Source organism: Oncorhynchus keta, chromosome 1, assembly GCF_023373465.1.
Source record: "Oncorhynchus keta strain PuntledgeMale-10-30-2019 chromosome 1, Oket_V2, whole genome shotgun sequence".
NCBI lineage: Eukaryota > Metazoa > Chordata > Actinopteri > Salmoniformes > Salmonidae > Oncorhynchus > Oncorhynchus keta.
Genome location: NC_068421.1, coordinates 34,896,325 through 34,920,733, shown reverse-complemented (window position 1 = coordinate 34,920,733; position 24,409 = coordinate 34,896,325). Strand labels below are relative to the sequence as shown.

Sequence of the window (24,409 nt, the reverse complement as noted above, 5' to 3'; positions counted from 1 at the left end):
CAGTGAAGAGCACTTTTTGCCAGTCCTGTCTGTTCAAGCGACGGTGGGTTTGTGCCCATAGGTGACATTGTTGCCAGTGATGTCTGGTGAGGATCTGCCTTACAACAGGCCTACACGCCCTCAGTCCAGCCTCTCTCAGCCCATTGCGGACAGTCTGAGCACTGATGGAGGGATTGTGCATTCCTGGTGTAACTCGGGCAGTTGTTGTTGCCATCCTGTACCTGTCCCGCAGGTGTGATGTTCGGATGTACCGATCCTGTGCAGGTGTTGTTACATGTGGTCTGCCACTGCGAGGACGATCAGCTGTCTGTCCTGTCTCCCTGTAGCGCTGTCTTAGGTGTCTGACAGTATGGACATTGCAATTTATTGCCCTGGACACATCTGCAGTCCTTATGCCTCCTTGCAGCATGCCTAAGGCACATTCACGCAGATGAGCAAGGACCCTGGGCATCTTTCTTTTGGTGTTTTTCAGAGTCAGTAGAAAGGCCTCTTTAGTGTCCTAAGTTTTCATAACTGTGACCTTAATTGCCTACCGTCTGTAAACTGTTAGTGCCTTAACGACTGTTGCACAGGTGCATGTTCATTAATTGTTTATGATGTTTAAACACTTTACAATGAAGATCTGTGAAGTTATTTGGATTTTTACAAATTATCTTTGAAAGACAGGGTCCTGAAAAGGGGACATTATTTTTTTGCTGAGTTTATATGCCTTGTTAGGGAGATTAAGTATCATACATAAGGTGTTATGTAGACAAAAAAGTGTGTTATTCTGACAATACTGTGTTTACGTGATGACACATCTTCACTATTTACTTAAAGTGACAGAATAAGGGCCATAAATATTCAGGTGTACATCAGAAACATTCAACTCCAATTCCACTTAACTACATAATGATATTACATGTCCTTAGACTTGGTTAGGTGCACATCTAATGCACTTCTATGTTCATCATTAATTACTGTATGAATTTTTTTTCTCCACGATATGTTTAGAATTGTGATTGAAAAAGAAATGCTTATTGTCATGTTACGACTAGTATTTATTACCTCATCCACAAGCCATTTGTGGGGCTGCAGAGTTTTAAACTCTGAATGTTGGAGAAGGAAAGAATAATTTTTGTCTGTAGACCTCACATCAGCAACCACCACCTCGCAATTGTTTCTTCGCCACAGAGCTGTGACCTGCAATATGCAAATGAAACTATCACAATCCTTTAACATTTGGAGAAAAAAACATACCTTGCCTGCAGCCTCATTGTCTTTGAGTGGACATTCTGAACCTTGTTTGAAGTCAGTAGGTCACATGACCAAGGAGCCATTTCGATTTTAAAGTTTGAACAATTCATGTGAGCAGGCCTTTCTAATCGACCTGGCCCGGGTATCCTGGAAGGACATTGACCTCATCCCGTCAGTTGAGGATGCATGGTCATTCTTTAAAAGTAACTTCCTCACCATTTTAGATAAGCATGCTCCGTTCAAAAAATGCAGAACCAAGAACAGATACAGCCCTTGGTTCACTCCAGACCTGACTGCCCTCGACCAGCACAAAAACATCCTGTGGCGGACTGCAATAGCATCGAATAGCCCCCGTGATATGCAACTGTTCAGGGAAGTCAGGAACCAATACACGCAGTCAGTCAGGAAAGCTAAGGCCAGCTTCTTCAGGCAGAAGTTTGCATCCTGTAGCTCCAACTCCAAAAGTTCTGGGACACTGTGAAGTCCATGGAGAACAAGAGCACCTCCTCCCAGCTGCCCACTGCACTGAGGCTAGGAAACACGGTCTCCACCGATAAATCCATGATTATCGAAAACTTCAATAAGCACTTCTCAACGGCTGGCCATGCCTTCCGCCTGGCTACTCCAACCTCGGCCAACAGCTCCGCCCCCCCCGTAGTTCCTCACCCAAGCCTCTCCAGGTTCTCCTTTACCCAAATCCAGATAGCAGATGTTCTGAAAGAGCTGCAAAACCTGGACCCGTACAAATCAGCTGGGCTTGACAATCTGGACCCGCTATTTCTGAAACTATCTGCCGCCATTGTCGCAACCCCTATTACCAGCCTGTTCAACCTCTCTTTCATATCGTCTGAGATCCCCAAGGATTGAAAGCTGCCGCAGTCATTCCCCTCTTCAAAGGGGAGACACCCTGGACCCAAACTGTTATAGACCTATATCCATCCTGCCCTGCCTATCTAAGGTCTTCGAAAGCCAAGTCAACAAACAGGTCACTGACCATCTCGAATCCCACCGTACCTTCTCCGCTGTGCAATCTGGTTTCCGAGCCGGTCACGGGTGCACCTCAGCCACACTCAAGGTACTAAACGATATCATAACCGCCATCGATAAAAGACAGTACTGTGCAGCCGTCTTCATCGACCTCGCCAAGGCTTTCGACTCTGTCAATCACCATATTCTTATCGGCAGACTCAACAGCCCCGGTTTTTCGGATGACTGCCTTGCCTGGTTCACCAATTACTTTGCAGACAGAGTTCAGTGTGTCAAATCGGAGGGCATGTTGTCCGGTCCTCTGGCAGTCTCTATGGGGGTGCCACAGGGTTCAATTCTCGGGCCGACTCTTTTCTCTGTATATATCAATGATGTTGCTCTTGCTGCGGGCGATTCCCTGATCCACCTCTACGCAGACGACACCATTCTATATACTTTCGGCCCGTCATTGGACACTGTGCTATCAAACCTCCAAACGAGCTTCAATGCCATACAGCACTCTCTCCGTGGCCTCCAACTGCTCTTAAACACGAGTAAAACCAAATGCATGCTTTTCAACCGATCGCTGCCTGCACCCGCATGCCCGACTAGCATCACCACCCTGGATGGTTCCGACCTTGAATATGTGGACATCTATAAGTACCTAGGTGTCTGGCTAGACTGCAAACTCTCCTTCCAGACTCACATCAAACATCTCCAATTGAAAATCAAATCAAGAGTCGGCTTTCTATTCCGCAACAAAGCCTCCTTCACTCACGCTGCCAAGCTTACCCTAGTAAAACTGACTATCCTACCGATCCTCGACTTCGGCGATGTCATCTACAAAATGGCTTCCAACACTCTACTCAGCAAACTGGATGCAGTCTATCACAGTGCCATCCGTTTTGTCACTAAAGCACCTTATACCACCCACCACTGCGACTTGTATGCTCTAGTCGGCTGGCCCTCACTACATATTCGTCGCCAGACCCACTGGCTCCAGGTCATCTACAAGTCCATGCTAGGTAAAGCTCCGCCTTATCTCAGTTCACTGGTCACGATGGCAACACCCATCCGTAGCACGCGCTCCAGCAGGTGTATCTCACTGATCATCCCTAAAGCCAACACCTCATTTGGCCGCCTTTCGTTCCAGTACTCTGCTGCCTGTGACTGGAAAGAATTGCAAAAATCGCTGAAGTTGGAGACTTTTATCTCCCTCACCAACTTCAAACATCAGCTATCCGAGCAGCTAACCGATCGCTGCAGCTGTACATAGTCTATAGGTAAATAGCTCACCCATTTTCACCTACCTCATTCCCATACTGTTTTTATACTGTTTTTATTTATTTACTTTTCTGCTCTTTTGCACACCAATATCTCTACCTGTACATGACCATCTGATCATTTATCACTCCAGTGTTAATCTGCAAAATTGTATTATTCGCCTACCTCCTCATGCCTTTTGCACACATTGTATATAGACTGCCCATTTTTTCTACTGTGTTATTGACTTGCTAATTGTTTACTCCATGTGTAACTCTGTGTTGTCTGTTCACACTGCTATGCTTTATCTTGGCCAGGTCGTAGCCTACCTGGTTAAATAAAGGTGAAATAAATAAAAATAAAAATGTAAAAACGTGTGAGATGAAAATGAACCAACCAAAGGATGTGCAATACAGAAGGGGAGTCAGTGGACATTCTGACACTTGTTTGAGTCAAGTAGGTCCTATGACCAAGGAGCTATTAAAAATCGAAAGTAAAAAAGTTTGTACTTTGTTTACGCTCCCTAACTAATTCGACTAGCAATACCAAATAGTGCTCACATTTCCACTATTAGCTTTGGAATGCGAATGAATGTCCAAATCCTGAAAATAATGTTGTGCGCAATTTTTCCAGCATCATGCCACTTATTTGGAGTCTTTGGCTCGAGTGGATTGAAAGCGCGAATATCCAACATGAAACTTTCTTTACCTCGGTGGATGTTCGAGGGGGGAAGAGTTCCTGTAGATGGAATGCCCATATGCAGGAACGGCCGAATTTGGGGAAAAATAGCTTGAGGTATTTTGGTGTAATTCTGACCATCCCATTTCTCGCGGGGCTGTGACTGTTTGAGAACTTCTTCGGAATTGGGAGGAAACGGGAGGTGGCTGCCGTGTGCCAAACTATTTGGAAGGGAGTGACACAAGAGGGTGTATTTGGGTATAAACAGCACCGTTTGTGCAACTTTCCTGACCATCTGGACGAGGGAAGGGAGCATTTCGAAGTGCGGAGGATGTGTACCACGGTTATGGCCATGGCTCTCAACTTCCTTTGCCTTGTATTTATCACATCAGTAATTTTACGAACTGCGACATCGAGCACCTTCAATGAATCGTAAGTACGGTACAAAACATTTCACGTACAGTAGTAGGCAGTAGAAGCAAGTAGTATTTTCGTCATTTAATTGAGGGATTAAACTCACAACAAGCAATTGTTGTTTACATGTTTGGCTGCATACCACAGTCTATAATCAAATTGAGGAATTCATTATTCTCCAGGCTATGCACCTGCAGATGTAGGGTAGGTCACCTGAGCAATATAATTATTTTAGTTATAAACATAATATTACATAACAAAATCGCGTATATGCCTACTGCACTGATTTAGCTGAATATCAGATTTGAATTGTCTCCATTTGTGAATAACAATATATAAAAAAAGTTGGAAGTGGGAAGGCCACAGGGACAGGAAAAGTAACATTCTCTCTCTTTCGTGCACGTGTGAGGCTTTTCATACCTTATGAGACATGTTGGCAAGCAGGCCTGTACATTTGTGGGTTACAAATCCGACTTGTGATAGTCCGTATTAGTGTGCTTTCCTCCAATGTCCCTCTGTGCAATCATCCCCAACAGGGGCTTCATGCACCCTCAAAATCATACAAAGTATGTAAGGATGGCTGTGGGGGGTATGGTCCATAGGGAGCTTAGGCCCCTGGCCTGAAGTTGGAGAATGTGGAATGTTGCTTTTCTAAAGTCTCCCAACTTGCCAACAGGCATGCCAGCTAAGAGTAGCTTGCTTGTCTATCTTGATTGATAGCCTGAAATGGCTTCTTGGTAGCTTTATAAGGTTATGACATTGGGAACATATCTGGGCTAGCTAATGCCAACTAAATACAATTGCTAGGTGGGTAGTAGTATCATAGAGAAACAACAAAAATAATAACGGCCCTAAGCACACAGCCAAGACAATGCAGGAGTGGCGTCGGGAAAGGTCTCAATGTATTTGAGTGGCCCAGCCAGAGCCCGGACTTGAACCCGATCAAACATCTCTGGGGAGACCTGAAAATAGCTGTGCAGCGATGCTCCACATCCAACCTGACAGCGCTTAGAGGATCTGCAGAGAAGTATGGGAGAAACTCCCCAAATACAGGTGTGCAAAGCTTGTAGCGTCATACCCAAGAAAACTCTAGGCTTTAATTGCTGCCAAAGGTGCTTCAACAAAGTACTGGGTAAAGGGTTTGAACACTTCTGTAAATGTGGTATTTCAGTTTAAATTTGTAATACATATGAACATTTCTATGAACCTATTTTTGCTTTGTCATTATGGGGTATTGTGTGTAGATTGAAGGGGGGCAATTTAATAGATTTTAGGAGAAAGGTTGTAAACATAACAAAATGTGGGAAAAGTCAAGGGGTCTGAATACTTTCCAAATGGTGTGTGTGGGTGTGGGTGTGTGTGTGTGTGCACAATCATTCAAAAGTTTGGAATTAGAAATGTCCTTGTTTTTTAAAGAAAAACACTTTTTTTGTCCATTAATATAACATCAAATTGATCAGAAATACAGTGTAGAGATGGTTAATATTATAAATGACTATTGTAGCTGAAAACGGCAGATTGTTAATGGAATATCTACATAGGCGTACAGAGGCCCATTATCAGCAACCATGACTCCATTGTTCCAGCCAATCAGAATGAGCTTTTCCTCAGAAAAGGGCTTCATTACAGACAAAGTACTCTTCAGTTTCATCAACTTTATGAGTGGCTGGTCTCAGATGATCCCGCAGGTGAAGTAGCCGGATGTGTAGGTTCTGGGCTGGCGTGGTTACATGTGGTCTGCGGTTGTGTGGCCGGTTGGAGGTACTGCAAAATACTCTAAAATGACATTGGAGGCGGCTTATGGTAGAGAAATTAACATTAAATTCTCTGGCATCAGCTCTGGTGGACATTCCTGCAGTCATCATGCCAATTACACGATCCCTCAACTTGAGACATCTGAGGCATTCTGGTGTGACAAAACTGCACATTTTAGAGTGGCCTTTTACAAGGTGCGCCTGTATAATGATCATGCTGTTTAATCAGCTTATTAATATGCCACATCTCTCTGGTAGAGAAAGGAGAAATGCTCACTAACAGGGATGTAAACAAATTTGTGCACAAAATTTCACAGAAATAAGCTTTTTGTGCGCAATGGAACATTTCTGGGATGTTTTATTTCAGCTTATGAAACATGGGACCAACACTGTACATAATATATGCCATTTAGCTGACGCTTTTATCCAAAGCGACTTACAGTCATGTGTGCACATGTTGTGTTTTTATATGTTTGTCCAGTGTGTATATGTATATCTATTTTAAACAGTACAAATCTGAGTGGGCATGCCGCCTTTGTTCACCAATACATGGTTGACAGACCATCAAACAACTAATTGGTATTCCCTCCAACACTGTCTGAAACGGAATCAATTGTGCCCTCAATTTCTCATTGTTTGGACTCTGAGTGGGGCACATAGCCAGAGACAATTAAGGTCACTTTGTCCCCAACTTTAAAAAATCAGTAGGGTACAAAGGAACTAAAGAGCTGTTTGAGTACACTGCCACTTAAGTATTATTACCACAGCTGCATTCATGCTGACTCTTTCCCCTTTTAGGATTTACTTGGTGACGGTCAGCTCAGAGGTGGTAGGAGGGACCACAGAGAAACTTTGTGCTCAGGTCCACCAAGCCACAGAGCCTCTGTTGTTGAAGGTGTCGCTGGAAATGGAGGGTGGCAGCGGCACCATTCTACTGGAGGAAGACGTAACACAGGACTTCTATCGCTGCATCTCCTTCCAGGTCAGCTGTAACTGTGCTGTGTTCAGCAGGCTACAACGTTGTGGACCGCTCTGATATAAATATTTCATGTAGAACTAACATGCCTCTCTGACATGTGGGTTAAGGAATCATGCCAGCCCTATGTATGACATTTCTAACTGCAAAGTTCCACAACGATGTGAGCTACTGACTGTGGCCCTATTCTATCGTCTCTCATGCAAAAGCATCCCGACCACAGTCAACAAGCCAATGGGTTAAATGTTGACATCATTTCTTTACTTGACTAACACTGACCTGAGTCATCAGCTTTAATAGTAGCTGACACTTTGAATTAGGTCTCTTTCCCATCAGTGTTGGGTGTTACACAACTTGTGCCTCGCTTCATATTGATTTTAGTTGAACAGTTACCCCCATCAGTTGTACATACACTGAGCATACCAAACATTATGAACACCTTCCCAATTTTGAGTTTTGACCTTAGAACAGCCTACATTTATCAGGGCATGGGCTCTACAACGTGTCAAGGGTTCCACAGAGATGCTGGCCCAAGTTGGCTGGATGTCCTTTGGGTGTTGGACCATTCTTGACACATCACACACAGGAAACTGTTGAGTGTGAAAAAAACAGAAGCATTGCAGTTCTTGACACTAAGTGGTGCACCTGGCACCTACTATCATAGCCTGTTCAAAGGCACTTATCTTTTCAATCTTTTGTCTTGCCAATTCACCCCCCGAATGGGGCACATGCACAATCCATGTCTCAATTGGCTCAAGGCTTAAAAACCCTTCATTAACCTGTCTCCTCCCCTTCATCTATACAGATTTTTGAAGTGGCTTTATCAAGTGACATCAATAAGGGATCATAGCTTTCACCTGGATTCACCTGGTCTATATGTGTTGTGGAAAGACCAGGTTGTTCTTAATGTCTTGTACACTCAGTGTATGTAAGATTACAGTTGATAGAATCTCCTGGCTCTTCTTCTGTGGTCATTTTGTCATCTAAACAAAGTACTATTCTTACTAGCTTTTAAGTTACCTATGTGCATTCATTCAACAAAACACATTCATTTCAGTCTTTTATTTTGAAGAGTTTGGTTGTAACTCCGTCATGTTATGTGGAACTCAACTTGAATTCCAGGCCGGGTGTTGTATGCAAAATGATCAAACCTATGAAAGGTAATAGCAGTTATATTAATCATACTTTGCTATGCTATCTACCACTTAACACAAAGCCCTCTGTTCTCAAGCTACTCAGTCAAGAGAGCCATACTTTGGTTAGGAGCTAGAGGAATGTGGAAGTTCTACCAAGCTTCCATTCTTCTGTTCTTCATTGTAGGTACCCCCAGTGAAGGCTGACAGTGTGGCCACTGTTCTTGTCAGCATCAAGGGGAGAAAGGATGAGATGAGTAAAAAGACCAAGATCCTTATCAAGCCTAAAAGGTTCTTCACCATTTTCCAGACCGACAAACCAGTCTACAAACCTGGACAGACAGGTAGTTAGATACAATCTTTGATAAACACTGAAACTGACCCTTCCCGAGTTATTACTTGTAAATGTACTGAACTGACCCTTTTGTCTGGGCCAACTGTTGATTTTGATTAATTATTATGCATGTACTTTACAGTATATTTGTGAGGCCATCAGAAAGGTCCTTCCTGAAATGGATGATGGATATACTGTACATAGACTGATACTATATAGACAAATGTTTCTACCCCTTTTCCAGTCAAGTTCCGAATCGTCTCGCTGGATGCCAGTTTCTTGTCATTCAATCAGATGGTAAGTTACTCTTTCAATGTTGTTCAATATAAATAAAGTTACTCTTTCAAAGCATTTAAGTTGGGTTGAACAGGACAGCAGAGTGTTAGTCAGCTTTGGAACATTCTAGGGAGGTGTAGTTTGGGAGAGGTTTACTGTAGTTGAGTAAGAAAGGCAAGTGATGGAGCAATGATTTCATCCTCTTGCAGTCCAATTTTGTCGACTATTATTTTATTTGTTTAATGGGTCTGTGTGTGTGTGTGTGTGTGTGTGTGTGTGTGTGTGTGTGTGTAGGTGGCTCAGCAAACATGTGGTCAGAGTTCATTTGGCCTGGCTGTTTGAGCAGAGCATCTGAGTCAACATGAGCTCAAGGCCTGCTCTGTACTGTAACTCTGTAGATAAAGATGCCTGTACTGTAGAAACTGTTTTGGAAAGTTATGAAATGTTTGTTTTAAACCCATTTCCTGACACGATAGTAGTTCCCTTTAGGCCTCCTGTGAAAATAATTTGAAAATACGTTTGAAAATGTTTTTTTTGGGACAAATGTTAAATGCTGAATGTTTTGTTTCTCTTTTCTAGTATCTAACAGTGGAGCTTCAGGTGAGACTCATTCAAATCCATTGCAACTAAAAACCAAAGCTGTATATAACATGAGCAATAATAATGACATGATCTCCCTTCAAAAATGTTACCTGCCAATATGTACTGTGGCATGATTTTATACAATGCCTAACAAACATACCTACCTTCAACCTATTATGAATCTGTATACAGGACCCAAACTCCAACCGCATTGCTCAGTGGTTGAACCAGTCAACAGTGAGTGGAATTCTGGACCTGTCCCACCCCATGTCTGCAGAGGCAACGCAAGGAAGTTACATCATCACTGCATGGAATGAGAAGGGAGAGCAAACTTCTCAAACCTTTGACATCAAAGAATATGGTGAGGAAATTGGCATGGGATAAAAAAAATGAGATTATATTGTTTTTACATGGTGATTCCATTGTGGTCTGGGATTATGTTTTTGGTTCAACAGACAATGAGGAAATAACATTTGATATGTATTTTTTTTTTTACAGTTTTACCCAAATATGAGGTCAAAGTCTATCTACCCCAAACAATCACTATTCTGGACAAGCAAGCAACGCTGAGAGTCTGTGGAAAGTAAGTGCATAAGATGATGATGTGAACTGGGACACTTTATGGACAGAATATTAAACCTTAATTTGTGTGTTGCATAGACTACACTTAATATATACTGTCCCATGTTTGATACTTGCTCATGTTCATAGCTGTTTCTATTTTTATAACACGTGATTGCCATTCTTGAATTGTTTTTCTTCTGTTGACTTTGTTTCTAGATACACTTATGGAAAACCAGTGCTGGGGTCTGTCACGGCGAAAGTTTGCAGAAATATCATTCAATATCGCTGGTTATATGATGCTATTAATATCTGCGAGTTGTATCTTATGAAAGTAAGTATTTTTTCTATTCTTGTTATGCCAAATTCTTTGATGACGAACACTCACTGTGGGGAAAATGTTGAGGTTTATAGACGTTTTCGTAGCGGATTTAAGCTGAGCTACAATAACTGTACTCATTCTGCCTAGACCGACACAACTGGTTGTGCAACCCAAATTATTGACGTGACCCGGTTCGGTCTAAATGAATCAAAGTTTGATGACTTCGAAGTGGAGACTGAGATGGAAGAATATGGAACTGGTAGGAGAGAACCTTATCTTGAACGTAGAGGTGTTTACATGCTGAACTGTTGACCTCTGACCCTTGCCTGTGTTCTCTCCAGGGGTCATCCTTAAAGGTAGTGGCAAGGCAAGCTTCACCAATGTCATCGTAACTGTTCGTTTTGAGGACGTGCCCCAAGCATATAAACCAGGAATTGCATACGAGGGGAAGGTGAGGACAAACTATATTAACAAATGCCTTTTTAATAACACTGCAGAAAATGGTTTACTCAGAAAAATGGATTTGAACATGAAGTGGTGATAAATGATAACATGTAATTTGGAGCATCTAAACTAGGCTTTTGTTGTCTTGTATGCAATGGGAGTGTACATTTAGTATATTGGATGTCTGCAGTCATCCTGTCCTGTGTTTTCAGATCAAGGTGACCGGTCCCGACTCTAGTCCCGTTCCCAATGAGCCTGTGTATCTCTTCCTACAAAACAGTGGCAAATCTGAGAACTGGACTCTCACCACAGACAGCAAGGGCATTGCTTCCTTCTCTCTAGACACTTCTCTATGGAGTTCTGATTCTGTCTCTCTGTCGGTCAGTGGTCACTCACTCATGTTTTCCTCTATTAAATATTTAATGATATTATTTAAATATTCAATTGTTTGTTCTGAGTGAGATCATTCATTTCTCCTGATGTATTCTCCAAGGTTACTACAATTATATTTTCTGTGTTTCTTGAACCAGGCTCGTTATCAAAAGGTTGAGGAGGATTATCCGTACGTGCAGGGTGTGCGTAGACCAGAATATTCATCCGATTACCAATTCACAAGAAAATTTTATTCTAAGAGCAAGAGCTTTGTGAAGATAATGCAGGGCGAAGGGAAGTTCTCCTGTGAGAAGGACGGTATTGTTCTTGCTCACTACATCATCCAAGGGGTGGAGCTGAAAAAGGGACAGACGACCCTGGACTTTTTCTATCTGGTAAGATTAAAGGGATGTTTCACTCAAAATACAACCTAACATGATTTTTACACTTTGTCTGTGGCTTTGGGATATACATTTTACTTACTTCAATAATGTATTAACTTCAAGATATTTGCTAGCAGATCTCCCAGTTTTAGCCAATATTCCAGTCTCCCTGGGTCACTCTCTGGTTATTAATGTTGATGCTGCCACCTGGCTGTCCCAGGTTATATCTAGAGGCAGCATTCAGCAGCACGGCCATCTTCCGGTGACTGTCACAGAAGGAAAAGGTAAATACATTGGACTTGGATTCTCCTGAATGCTTCTTGCCGTTTTTCATTAGAACTTCTCAGAACCCCACTTGATTAGAGGACATGCCTAATGGCATTAAACTGGCATGGGATAAAAAGCTGTCACGACAGGATTCAATCATCCAGATTACATCTTCAATACAAGCTCTTACTGCGCAGTACATTTAAAGTTCATACGCTAATCAGAGAACACAATGTTCGTATTGGATGATTGGTGGTTTACGGTGACTTAATGGCCATCCCATTGTCCATCTCTTATTTTAGTAAACCAAGGGGAGCTGACTCTCTCGCTGCAGCGGATGCCTGAGCTGACCCCTTTTGCCCAGGTATTGGTGTACACCGTGTTGCCTGATGGGGAGGCAGTAGCAGACAGCCGAGACTTCCCCATTCACCTCTGCCTAAAAAACGAGGTAGGCAACTCGGCATCTTTTGCCAGCCACATGAGATGTCAAAATGTCTCATCAGAGAGCCTGAGCCATGTATATACTGTATATTGGGGCAACATGTGCACTATCAATTTCCAAAATGACTTTGCATCAGACTATGATATGAAATGCTTCAACTTGTCCTCTTTGATCATCATGTTCGTCGGGCCTGTTTCTTTCCCTCTAGCATTTATTATGTTGTGTGGGCTTTATTCCAATATTCACATCAGTATGCTACTGTACTTGAAATGAACCAATGTGTTGGACATGTATGCTAGTATACAGTGCCGTCAGAAAAGGTTCAAACCCCTTTATTTTCCCTACATTTTGTTGGGTTAGCCTGAATTTAAAATGGATTTAATTGAGATTTTGTCCACTGATCTACAGACAGTACCCCGTAATGTCAAAGTGGAATTTTGTTTGTAGAACATTTTAGAAATGAATAAAAAATAAAAAGCTGTCTTATTAAGACAGTAATGTATTCAACCCCTTTGTTACGGCAAGTCTACGTAAGTTCAGGAGTAAAAATGTGCTTAATAAATCGCATAATAAGTTGCATGAACTCATTCCGTGTTCAATAATATTGTTGAACATGCTTTTTGAATGACTACCCCATCTCTGTACCCCACATATACAATTATCTGTAAGGTCCCTCAGTTGAGCAGTGAATTTCAGGCTTTACTACAAAGATACAGGTGTCTTTCCTAACTCAGTTGCCGGAGAGGAAAGAACTGCTCAGATACTCTACAATACTAACCTAAATGACAGAGTGAAAAGAAGGGATGCCTGAACAGAATAAAAGTATTCTAAAACCTGCATCCTGTTTACAAGAAGGCACTTAAGTAATACTGCAAAAGAATAATGCAAAGAATATGAAGCGTAGTGTTTGGGGCAAAACCAATACAATGCTTGTCATCAGCAAGGGCTAAGAAACAGAATAGCACAGGCAAAATCCTAGAGAAAAACCTGGTTCAGTCTGCTTTACAACAGACACTGGGAGACAAATTCACCTTTCAGCAGGACAATATCTGAAAACACAAGGTTATTTCTACACTGGAGTTGCTTACCAAGACGATATTGAATGTTCCTGAGGTTTGGTTATTATTATTAATATATATGTATACATTTTGAAGGCGGAAGTTTACATACACTTTGGTTGGAGTCATTAAAACTCACAAATTTCTTGTTAACAAACTATAGTTTTGGCAGGTCGGTTAGGACATCTACTTTGTGCATGACACAAGTACATTTTCCAAAAATTGTTTACAGACAGACAATTGCACTTATCTTGGTCTTGGCTGATTTCTTTTGAATTTCCCATGATGTCAAGCAAAGTTTGAAGGTAGGCCTTGAAATACATCCACAGGTACACCTCCAATACCGATGGCCCGGCTAGCTGTCTGAATCTCCGTTACCCCAACCAACCTCACTACTCGCTGGACCCTTATGATCACTCGACTAAGCATGCCTCTCCTTAATGTAAATATGCCTTGTCCATTGCTGTTCTGGTTAGTGTTTATTGGCTTATTTCACTGTAGAGCCTCTAGCCCTGCTCATTATACCTTATCCAACCTTTCAGTTCCACCACCCACACATGCGATGACATCACCTGGTTTCAATGATGTTTCTAGAGACAATATCTCTCTCTTCATCACTCAATACCTAGGTTTACCTCCACTGTATTCACATCCTACCATACCTTTGTCTGTACATTATATCTTGAAGCTATTTTATCGCCCCCAGAAACCTCCTTTTACTTTCTGTTCCGGATGTTCTAGACGAGCAATTCTTATAGCTTTTAGCCGTACCCTTATCCTACTCCTCCTCTGTTACTCTGGTGATGTAGAGGTGAATCCAGGCCCTGCAGTGCCTAGCTCCACTCCTATTCCCCAGGCTCTGTCTTTTGATGACTTCTGTAACCGTAATAGCCTTGGTTTCATGCATGTTAACATTAGAAGCCTCCTCCCTAAGTTTGTTTTATTCACTGCTTTAGCACACTCTGCCAACCGGGATGTTCTAGCCGTGTCTGAATCCTGGTTTAGGAAGACCACCAAAAATGCTGAAATCTACATCTCTAACTACACCATTTTCAGACAAGATAGAACAGCCAAAGGGGGCAGTGTTGCAATCTACTGCAAAGATAGCCTGCAGAGTTCTGTCCTACTATCCAGGTCTGTACCCAAACAATTTTAACTTCTACTTTTAAAAATCCACCTCTCTAAAAATAAGTCTCTCTCAGTTGCCGCCTGCTATAGACAACGCTCTGCCCCCATCTTCGGCTTGAAAATCTTTCGCAAGACTTGAAAATGGCTATGATCAACAATCAACTTGACAGAGCTTTTTATGGGCAAATATCGTCAATTCAGCTGTGCATTGGGCTGTTGCGGTGACTGTATTACCGCCACTCCATCGGTCACGAGTCATGAAGGCAGTCAAATTCCACGTGACCGTTTAGTCATGTTAATTAGGCTTCTCCAAGTTCGGATGCTGCTGATGGTCATTAGTAGCCTACCAAACTTGCTAACTGCCTGGTACTCGGCACTCTATTGTCCCTCTAATCACTCTGACATCAATGCAAATGTATTGAAAATTGAATCAAACACTTAATGAGAGCCCATGAGCTCATTTTGCAAAACATATCTATAGGCTATGCGATTGCACGAGAAAACAACACTAAAAAGAGGAGGATTCCATCAGCTTTCCTATAGACTAGGCCTACTATATTTATTTATTTCTTAACTTTCCTAATATTAAGCACATTGTTTATCTTTAGAACAAGAGTATAGCCTACCCGGCTGGCATGAAAATGAACCATGGGAAAAGTGTCCTCCATTTGTTATTTAAGTGCTTAGATTAATTTTTTTTCCTGCTGCCCCTGTTTCGAGACTGGACCATTATCCTTTCCATTACCTTTCTAAATCCAAACTAATTTCTCTCACACATTATTTAGTATGTAAAGTCAAGTTTAAATCAAGAATAGTCTGATGGATGACAATATTAGACTATCACTTGTGAATTATATATTATCACTTGTGAATGATGCCCAGCATAAGAAACAGCCTTTTTTTGCGACTTTTTAAAAATCATAGTCGCACACCTCATGTAGCCTAGTCCATAGGCCTATATGTTTTGATAAGGGTTGTATCACAACTAAAGTGGCCAAATAACTTCTTAAAATTAAGCGCTTTAATACGCTTTACAAGGGGTTTAGAGCCTGACTGGCATACATAAGCAGCGCGTGAGTTTGGGGAAGAAAATGTTCACTATAAAAAATGCACCTTTCTAATAAAAGCATTACATGCATAATCTCATTTGCGGTCAATTTTGATAATGGTGTTTTCCCGCTAGTGGAACATTTGCGCTTATAGCCTACTGCCATGTGCGCTTTGCTGCACTTATATTTTGAAGAAATAGCCTAATAGTTTATCAACATTTTCAGCTGAGCGTTCTGATTTGTTTCGTCAGCCACAGTGCGTATAAAATATGTTTTTATGCTAGAGGTTGTATTCATTTAGGATTTATTGCATCCCACAACTTTCCCAGACTATGTTTGGAATATTTATTTATTGCACGGAATAGAAGAGGTCGACTTTTATACTATAGGGCAGGGGTGTCAAAGTCAAATGGACGGAGGGCCAAATAAAAAATTTAGCTACAAGCCGAGGGCCGGACTGTTCGAATGTTCATTGAAAAATTTTTAAATGACGCATATAGTCTAGTGAACCTAATTGAACCTACTGAAAACCTAACAAATATATTCCAATATGATCAGATAAATAAAGCAATATTTTCTTATGGCTCTGTCAGTAATCTTTAATTTTCAACAGACACAAAAGACAAATTTCCTTTATATAAAAATCCCCATAACATGAACATTAAATGAAAGAAACCGGTATTCAAGGCACCATCAGTAGCCTATATTTTCTATTTTAGCAAAAGTGGGCTAAATTTACTTCAAAGAAAAAAACAATAATAGCAATTTTCTATCATCCACTCAACTGAAATATTTTTAAAATATAATTGGATTGAAATACAATAAAATAAAGTGCAAAAATCTATTAATCAAAAACAACACTTTGTTTAAGGAGAAGTAACATGCAGTGAAAACAAATATTAAACTTTAACTTTTAAACTTGAACTGAGTAAAAACTCTAAATATGTGATTGCACAGTAATGTTCACTTGTTTGAGGTTGAGGGTGATACTTGGTGGTGTCCCATCTTTTCCACAAGTTCATCAATGTTCGGGGTAAGGCTCTGAGCTGAGGAAATCCTCAGAATTGAGTGGAGGTGTTCAGCAGTAAGTCGACTTCTGTGTGATGTTTTGTTCAAGTTCATCAAAGAAAACAGTTGTTCACACAGGTATGTGCTGCCAAACATAGACAACGTTTGAGCAGCCTGGATGCGCAGCTGGGGCATTGTGTCGGGAGGAAACGGGCGAACTCCGCAGCACCCACTGCCGCATATTTTGCCCTCAGTGCATCATTGCATTGGAGGTCAATCAACTCCATTTGGAGGTTTGGTGGTGAGCTTTCCACGTCAACAGCAAATGGGTTACCGAGCAGTTCCAACCTGCTTTTTTGTGCTTCAAAGTCAGCAAATCGGCGTCGAAAGTCAGCGGCAAGCATACCTATTTTATCAGCCAACTGTGCGCTCGGGAACGCACTGGTAGAGAGCTTCTCTTTCATGGTCTGGCAGCTGGGAAAGTGGCTCAAATTTTCTTTCCGCATCTGCGTCTCCCACAGAGTCAGTTTGGTTTTAAATGCCTTCACTGTACTGTACATATCAGAGATGACACGATCCCGACCCTGCAGCTGCAAGTTCATTGCATTCAGATGACTCGTAATGTCACACAGAAAAGCCATTTCACACAGAAACATTTCGTCTCGGAGTTGTGTTGTGTCTTTCCCTTTGCTGTCCAAGAACAGACAAATCTCCTCACGAAGCTCGAAACATCTTTGAAGCACCTTTCCCTGGCTTAGCCATCGCACCTCTGTGTGATAAGGCAAATCACCATGCTCCGTTTCTAACTCCGTCAGAAATGCCTTGAACTGGCGGTGATTCAAACCTTTGGCTCTGATAAAGTTAACTGTGCGCGTGATGATGCTCATTACATGCTCCATTTTCAAGGCTTTACCGCACAACGCTTCCTGGTGTATGATACAATGATAAGCTGTCAGCTCACCTGTCGCGTTTTCCTCTTGCATCTTTTCCCGTATCTTCGCCACCAGTCCGCTCCTGTGTCCACACATCGCAGGTGCTCCGTCGGTTGTCAAACCCACGAGTTTTTCCCAAGGCAGCTCCATCTCATTTACACATCTTGACACCTCTTCATACAAATCATGCCCCGTAGTTGTGCCATGCATAGGACGTAAAGCCAAAAACTCCTCTGTCACGCTTAGGCTGGAGTCCACTCCGCGGATGAAAATTGACAACTGGGCAATGTCAGAAATGTCGGTGCTCTCATCCACAGCCAAGGAATATGCAATGAAATCTTTTCCCTTTTTCACAAGCTGCTCTTTTAGATTGATGGACAACTGGTCTACTCTCTCGGCAATGGTGTTTCTGCTCAGACTCACATTTAAAAAGAGTTGCCTTTTTTCTGGGCAAACTTCGTCACAAACTTTAATCATGCAGTTTTTGATGAAATCCCCTCCGTAAATGGCCGGGCTGATTTAGCGATCTCTTCTGCCAAAATAAAACTGGCCTTGACAGCAGCCTGGCCTTGTGATTTGGCTTTTTTGAACAGAGCCTGTCGAGATTTGAGGCCTCGTTTTAATTCCTCTGCCTTTTGTAGCCTTTGTTCCATATCCATATTCTTGTTTTTGTCCGCGTGTTTCGTTTCATAATGTCGTCTCAGATTATACTCTTTCAGTACCGCCACACTTTCTCCACACAGAAGACACACAGGTTTTCCAGCTACCTCCGTGAACAAATACTCCGACTCCCACCTTGTTTGAAACCCCGGTTCTCAGTGTCCACCTTCCGTTTTGCCATTTTTGATGGGTATCTGAAAGTTAATTTTACTGTGATGCTGACAACTGCTGTGCCAATAAATATTGAAATGAAGCAGCCTACTGCTCGGTGCGTCACCGTTGCATTGTGGGAAATGTAGTATTGGTGCGTGTAAAAGATCTGCGGGCTGCCGGCTTGCTGCGGTCTGCGGGCCGGTTCTAATAATAAATCAAGATCATCCCAGGGGCCGTAAAAAACCTTCTCGCGGGCCGGATGTGGCCCGCGGGCCTTGACTCTGACATATGTGCTATAGGGGATAGAAGATTGACATAAGCTAAAGCTTTTGCTGTTCGTTAGGCCTACTCATCTTGTTGGCTGACAAAAAGTAAATGTGAACAGTTCTTCCATTATCTTCAATATGCACCTCGCAATTGTATAAGGACGAGCGCAGTTGCATCCCCGATGTGTCTGTCTTCACTTGTAGCCAGTGAGAGAGACCCGATCACGTGACATAGAGCCATGTGAGTGAGAGGCGCAGTCGAAGGGCACAATACAGCACTCCGGGCCGCAAAAGGCATGGATTCTTTTAGGGTGCATTACAGCGACAAAAGGGATGCCGCCGTGAAATGCGAGGCATTATCAAGTGTTTGTCAAATTGTGAATGAGAGACTGATGAAGTGTGTACATTCTGCGCTATAAACAAAGCAGAGCTTATGCCTTTCAAACGACTTTTCAAATGATCATCAGTCATCATGCAGCCTTGCAATGTATTAAAAATCAAAACATATAGCCCAACGTTTGTAGAACAACTAAAGTTAAATTAATAACTCTAAATTAAGCATATAGGAATACCTATTTCATTGTTAACCGCTCAACACATAATAGCCACATATGCGTACTCCCTCAAAACGTTTGAATAAAATATTTGGATTTTATTCAGCTTTGTTCAATTGTATTGTTCATACTGTAAAATAATATCAAATAATGCCATGGAATTATAAGCAAATCATGTCTGCTAATTAACTAGTGTAACTCATAGCCACACCAGGACCAAACATAAGGACAACTCAGAGTATGCTGTTCTGTTCTTCTGAAATGGACTACATTTTCATCATATCATGCTTCTTTAGACCTGTCTAAAATAAATCATGGATTTATTGTGAAGGTGTAGGCTATATTACATGGATTTATTAGACTTTTTAAAATGGATGTATGCTATGTATGTAAGCCAGGAGATGCTAAATGTTTGTTCATTAACGGTCAATTACCGTGAGACCGACCAGTTATTTGCTTGACAATCACCGACTGCCACAGCCCTAGGTGCGCAATAACTCAAAAAGACTCACAGCTGTAATCGCCACCAAAGGTACTTATACAAAGTATTAACTCGGGGGAGAAATACTTTTGCAAATTAGATTTCTGTATTTCATTTGAAATACATTTGCGATCATTTTCTAATAACGTGTTTTCACTTTGTCATTATGGGGTTGTGTGTGTGTGTGTGTGGATGGGTGAGGAAAAAATACATATTTAATCCATTTTGAATTCAGGCTGTAACACAACAAAATGTGGATTATGTCAAGGAGTATGAATACTTTCTGAAGGCACTGTAGATATGTTTAAACATTTTCTGTGATGTCTCTTCCTTTTCTCCTCTCCAGGTGTCCCTGAAGTTCTCGTCCCTCCAGGAGTTGCCAGGGGAGAAGACCTCTCTGAGCCTCCAGGCCCACCCAGGGTCTCTGTGTTCTCTCAGGGCCATCGACCAGAGTGTGCTGCTGCTGCAGCCTGAACAGGAGCTCAGCCTAGACTCTGTACGTTCTCCATGGTCCTGCGTCCCAAATGGCTCCCTATACCCTATGTAGTGCACTACTTTTGACCAGGACCATTGACTCACCACACTACTCGCCACCACCACTCACCACACAAAGCACTAAACACATCACCTTTGGCATTGTTTTTGTGCACCCATGTTTTTCAAGATGGATTTGGCTCATTTTCAGCTTCCTCTAACCATGTCTTAACCACTGTCTGATAATTAAATTTTAGAAGTTTCAACTTGTGGGACTATTTAGTTGGTTGTCTTGTACCACTCAAGCTAAATCGAGTACAGATCAAGTATTAGCCGTATGTATTTAACCCAGGTGTTATCCTATGCACTGACCTTGTCCTAACTATGTACTGACCCTATAACCTCTGACCACAATCTGACCATGCACCGACCACGCTCTGACCGTGTCAAGGTGCTGCTGATTATAAAGTCAGTATTACTAGAGGTATATTACTTTCCTCTCCGCAGGTCTTCAGTCAGCTGCCTGTTCAGAAGTTGTCTGGATATTCATACAGGGTAGAAGACTTTGACCCCTACCCATGCCGTCCATTTCCGCCAATCATTAAAGAGGAGATGGAAGTGCTCCCTCCACCAGTCCCTAAACTGGCCGAGGAGTTAGAAGCACCACCCGTACCTGACAGGAAAAAACGCTCATTCTGGTTTGGCCCCAACAATGACAAAAACGATGTTTACAACATCTTTAAAGTAAGATGATCAAATAAGTTTCATGTTGTTGTTTTTGTCTGTTTGGAATATGGAAAATGTATAAATAAATACTTAATATTTATTTAAGTAAGAAAGTAGACACTGAATGAATTCAAATGGAATGCAGTCTGTGAAGACGTATACACCGTATCTATACCAATGTTTGGGTTTTTAAACCAATACCCACTTAAACTGAAATACAGGTATGATATGGCCTTTACACTGACTGTTCTATTGCATTACTTTTAATTTTAGGAAGTTGGAATCAAGATCCTGACCAACTCTGACGTGAAAAAACCTTACCACTGTATTATACCCTTTTCAATGGAATATGACGGTATGGAAGAAGAGGGTACGATAATGTGTGAGCCTTTCTAGTCTTAACCTAATAATAAAGGATTAGTTTCTATTTACAGCTATTCAATTTAAATCAGTAGTAGAAATTGATGCTCCAGTGTCAATGGCCAACATGATGCCAGAGACCTCAGCCGCTAGAGCCTCTGACGGGCCTAAGGAGACCGTCCGCACGTACTTCCCTGAGACCTGGATCTGGGACCTGATTCCTGTGGGGTAAGCATTGTAACAGATGCCAAAGTTGTATCCATTTATATTTAGTTTAATGCACATCCTTTTTCATGGGGTGCTTAACTGACACTGCCTTGTAATAGGGTTGTACTGAGACTACAAGAATGTTTTTGTCCATGGGGTAGGTTTATTTATTGAATTGACCATGTTATGTGTTCTGATGTTAATATACATGGTTTTTATTCCTCCCTTTTCACCACGACCAGACTTACAGGAAAAGTGAATGTTGAGAAGACTGTCCCAGACACCATCACTAAGTGGGCTGCAGGGGCGTTCTGTACTTCCCCAGTGGGTTTTGGCCTGGCTCCCAACACTGGCCTCACTGCCTTCCAACCCTTCTTTGTGAGCCTGACGCTGCCCTACTCTGTCATCCGGGGGGAGGTGTTCACACTCAAGGCCACAGTGTTCAACTACCTCTCCAAGTGTATCATGGTAAGCCCTCCCAGGGTTGTCTCTTTCTTTACCTCTCCAGTCCCACTTCATTTGGATAGACCCTGTAGACAACCTATAGATGCTCTGACGTAGACAACCTATAGATGCTCTGACATTTTAAGGACGAGAGAAGAGAGAAATGCATGGAATCTAGTAAAGACTTGCGATTGACTCCATGTGTTTCTCCTAGGTGAAGGTGACTCTAGCTGAGTCGAACCAGTTCACAGCCAGGCCATGTGAAGGCTGCCAGTACACACTGTGTCTGTGTGCTGAAGAGAGCAGGACCTTCAAGTGGATCCTCACCCCAACTGCTCTAGGTGAGCCATACAGTACTCTGTCAATCTATCACAAGGCTCTTGCAATAGACTCCACATTTATTCCCTATGTCCTAGGCCCTTACCCCCTAACCCTTCTGTAAGGTTTAAGAAATATGGTGGTATCTCCACCACTATACTGCTTATAGCTATCCAGACCCTCAATTCATGCAAATGTTGAAAGGTTAGGGCCAGAGTGGAGGGGGTAGGATGTGAATTGTTCCGTCTGTGGTGCCTAAGGACAGGGTTGTTCACTTTGCACAGCTCTTGTCAGACTGAAATGTATATATCCTAGCCCTGTAAAGAAATGTTGACAATCGCTTGTACTAACAAGTCAGGAGGAATATCTGATGACATGCTCAGAAAGCTCTCCCTCAGGAGGTATCCATGGCTATCGGAGAAATGGAGGCAGGGAATGAGGGAAGGAATGAGGAGGGAAGGCGGGAACAGTTGAGCCAGGGTACATGAGGCTGGAGGTGGAGTGGGTGAAAGGGAGCAAGCTGATGGAGGCACAGGTTCATGTGTGACTGGTCTAGACTGGAATGTTAATGTCTCCCTGGAATGAACTATAGGGGAGGTGAGTGTGAAAGTGAGCGCCGAGGCATTGAAAACTGAGAAGCTCTGCGGCAACGAGGTGGCCACGGTGCCAGAGAAAGGACGTATTGACACCGTTGTGCAAACACTGCTGGTGGAGGTGAGTGTCTGTCCTGTATAGCAAGTCTATGTTTAATGAACCTTTTAAGTGGTTATACATATAAATTCTATAATGGAATGAACTAGAGTTGTCGTAATTAGACTGTTTTATTTTAGTGCTGAAGAAAGCCAGTGGCCTGTCTTTTCTCAATGTCACTTTCCCTCTGTCAGGCTGAGGGAACCCAGGAGACGGTCAGCCACAACGCTCTGCTCTGCCCTGCAGGTAATCTCCTGACGTCTCAGTCATACTTTCTCATAATTACCCCGATGATTAAGTTGACGTGCATTTGTTGTGGTTTAGATGACAGATACTTTTTAATTGGTTAAAACGGTTCTCAAGTCACTCAGTCTGTCTCGTTTATCTGTCTCGCGTCACCAGAGGGTCCAGTGGAGAAGGACATCTCTCTGAAGCTGCCTAAGGTGTTTGTGGAGGGCTCTGCCAAGGCCTCCCTCTCACTACTGGGTGAGAATTATCCATCTGTTTTGATGATTTTTCACACCTAATATATATAGTTTTGTAACATTTTCAGGATATGTTTCCATTTTGGTGCAGATTTTTCATCCCTCTATTCATGACGAGGGAAGTGCAGATCTATGAACCTGCAGATCTATGATTGGGATAAGCATGGTTAATTCTAGGGTTAGGTTTAGGGATCTGCCGGTCGAATATACATTGCCATTGACTAGAGACCTATGTTTGTTTGATTGTCTTAATTGTTGGTCTCTTTCACCAGGTGACCTGATGGGTCGGGCCATGAAGAACCTGGACAGCCTGTTGCAGATGCCCTATGGCTGTGGAGAGCAGAACATGGTGCTTTTTGCTCCCAACATCTACATCCTCAACTACCTGCAAAGCACCAGGCAGCTCACCGAGGAGATCCAGACCAGGGCCACAGGCTTCCTAGACAGTGGTGAGTGAGCTGGATCCAGTTCAGTCAGGCACAACATGTGTTGCAATGAAAACCAAGCAATTATTATCAGACATGTTCAGTTACAGCCTGCACTCTCTGTTTTACTCAATAAAAATGTAATCTCCCTACTGGACACAACCCTGGTGAAATAAACCACTATCTATTCTGAAGACTATTGCTTAACCTAATGCATCGAATGGGATATGACAAGAGAATTTGCAGTAAGCCTTGTACTTTTTAAATAATGAGCTGTGATTGAACAGGACTCTGCAAAGATCAATACTGTTTGACAGTTTGTCTGATCCTGTGTGCATCTCGCCTCTGACTAGCAACAACCTGTTCTTTATATTTGGCTCTGAACCAGTTAACGTCATCTTCCACATACAGTACAAGTCCCTAGAAGGAGTGTCTTTGTTCATTTGGCCATTTGTGTTGCAGGCTACCAGAGAGAGCTCAACTACAAGCATAACGATGGCTCCTACAGTGCCTTTGGGAAGAGCGATGAGTCTGGAAACACGTGGTCGGTTCAATTGTCCGCACAGTCCTAATACCTTCTCTTAGATT

The 24,409-nt window shown here is 42.4% G+C and overlaps 1 protein-coding gene across 5 annotated transcripts in view; it reads left to right on the top strand.

The window, feature by feature from the left end:
* The first annotated feature begins 4,179 nt into the window (after nucleotides 1-4,179).
* The window catches only part of LOC118372088 (alpha-2-macroglobulin), a 39,845-nt gene continuing 19,615 nt past the window's right edge, over nucleotides 4,180-24,409 (top strand). Inside the window, exons 1-25 of one of the 5 annotated variants that reach the window (XM_052522933.1) lie at nucleotides 4,180-4,575; nucleotides 7,110-7,293; nucleotides 8,608-8,764; nucleotides 8,999-9,051; nucleotides 9,610-9,630; nucleotides 9,805-9,973; nucleotides 10,111-10,195; nucleotides 10,393-10,507; nucleotides 10,643-10,754; nucleotides 10,837-10,946; nucleotides 11,152-11,319; nucleotides 11,470-11,706; nucleotides 11,915-11,978; nucleotides 12,264-12,409; nucleotides 20,039-20,188; nucleotides 20,674-20,910; nucleotides 21,166-21,247; nucleotides 21,348-21,480; nucleotides 21,702-21,927; nucleotides 22,118-22,244; nucleotides 22,814-22,935; nucleotides 23,106-23,157; nucleotides 23,314-23,397; nucleotides 23,669-23,845; nucleotides 24,284-24,365. In XM_052522933.1, the coding sequence (XP_052378893.1) occupies nucleotides 4,475-4,575; nucleotides 7,110-7,293; nucleotides 8,608-8,764; nucleotides 8,999-9,051; nucleotides 9,610-9,630; nucleotides 9,805-9,973; nucleotides 10,111-10,195; nucleotides 10,393-10,507; nucleotides 10,643-10,754; nucleotides 10,837-10,946; nucleotides 11,152-11,319; nucleotides 11,470-11,706; nucleotides 11,915-11,978; nucleotides 12,264-12,409; nucleotides 20,039-20,188; nucleotides 20,674-20,910; nucleotides 21,166-21,247; nucleotides 21,348-21,480; nucleotides 21,702-21,927; nucleotides 22,118-22,244; nucleotides 22,814-22,935; nucleotides 23,106-23,157; nucleotides 23,314-23,397; nucleotides 23,669-23,845; nucleotides 24,284-24,365 (3,194 nt within the window). In that variant the 5' untranslated portion in view covers nucleotides 4,180-4,474. Of the gene's footprint in view, nucleotides 4,576-7,109; nucleotides 7,294-8,607; nucleotides 8,765-8,998; nucleotides 9,052-9,609; nucleotides 9,631-9,804; nucleotides 9,974-10,110; nucleotides 10,196-10,392; nucleotides 10,508-10,642; nucleotides 10,755-10,836; nucleotides 10,947-11,151; nucleotides 11,320-11,469; nucleotides 11,707-11,914; nucleotides 11,979-12,263; nucleotides 12,410-20,038; nucleotides 20,189-20,673; nucleotides 20,911-21,165; nucleotides 21,263-21,326; nucleotides 21,481-21,701; nucleotides 21,928-22,117; nucleotides 22,245-22,813; nucleotides 22,936-23,105; nucleotides 23,158-23,313; nucleotides 23,398-23,668; nucleotides 23,846-24,283; nucleotides 24,366-24,409 lie in introns of all 5 variants that reach the window. The other 4 variants (XM_052522929.1, XM_052522926.1, XM_052522928.1 and 1 more) reach the window with 4 other exon arrangements.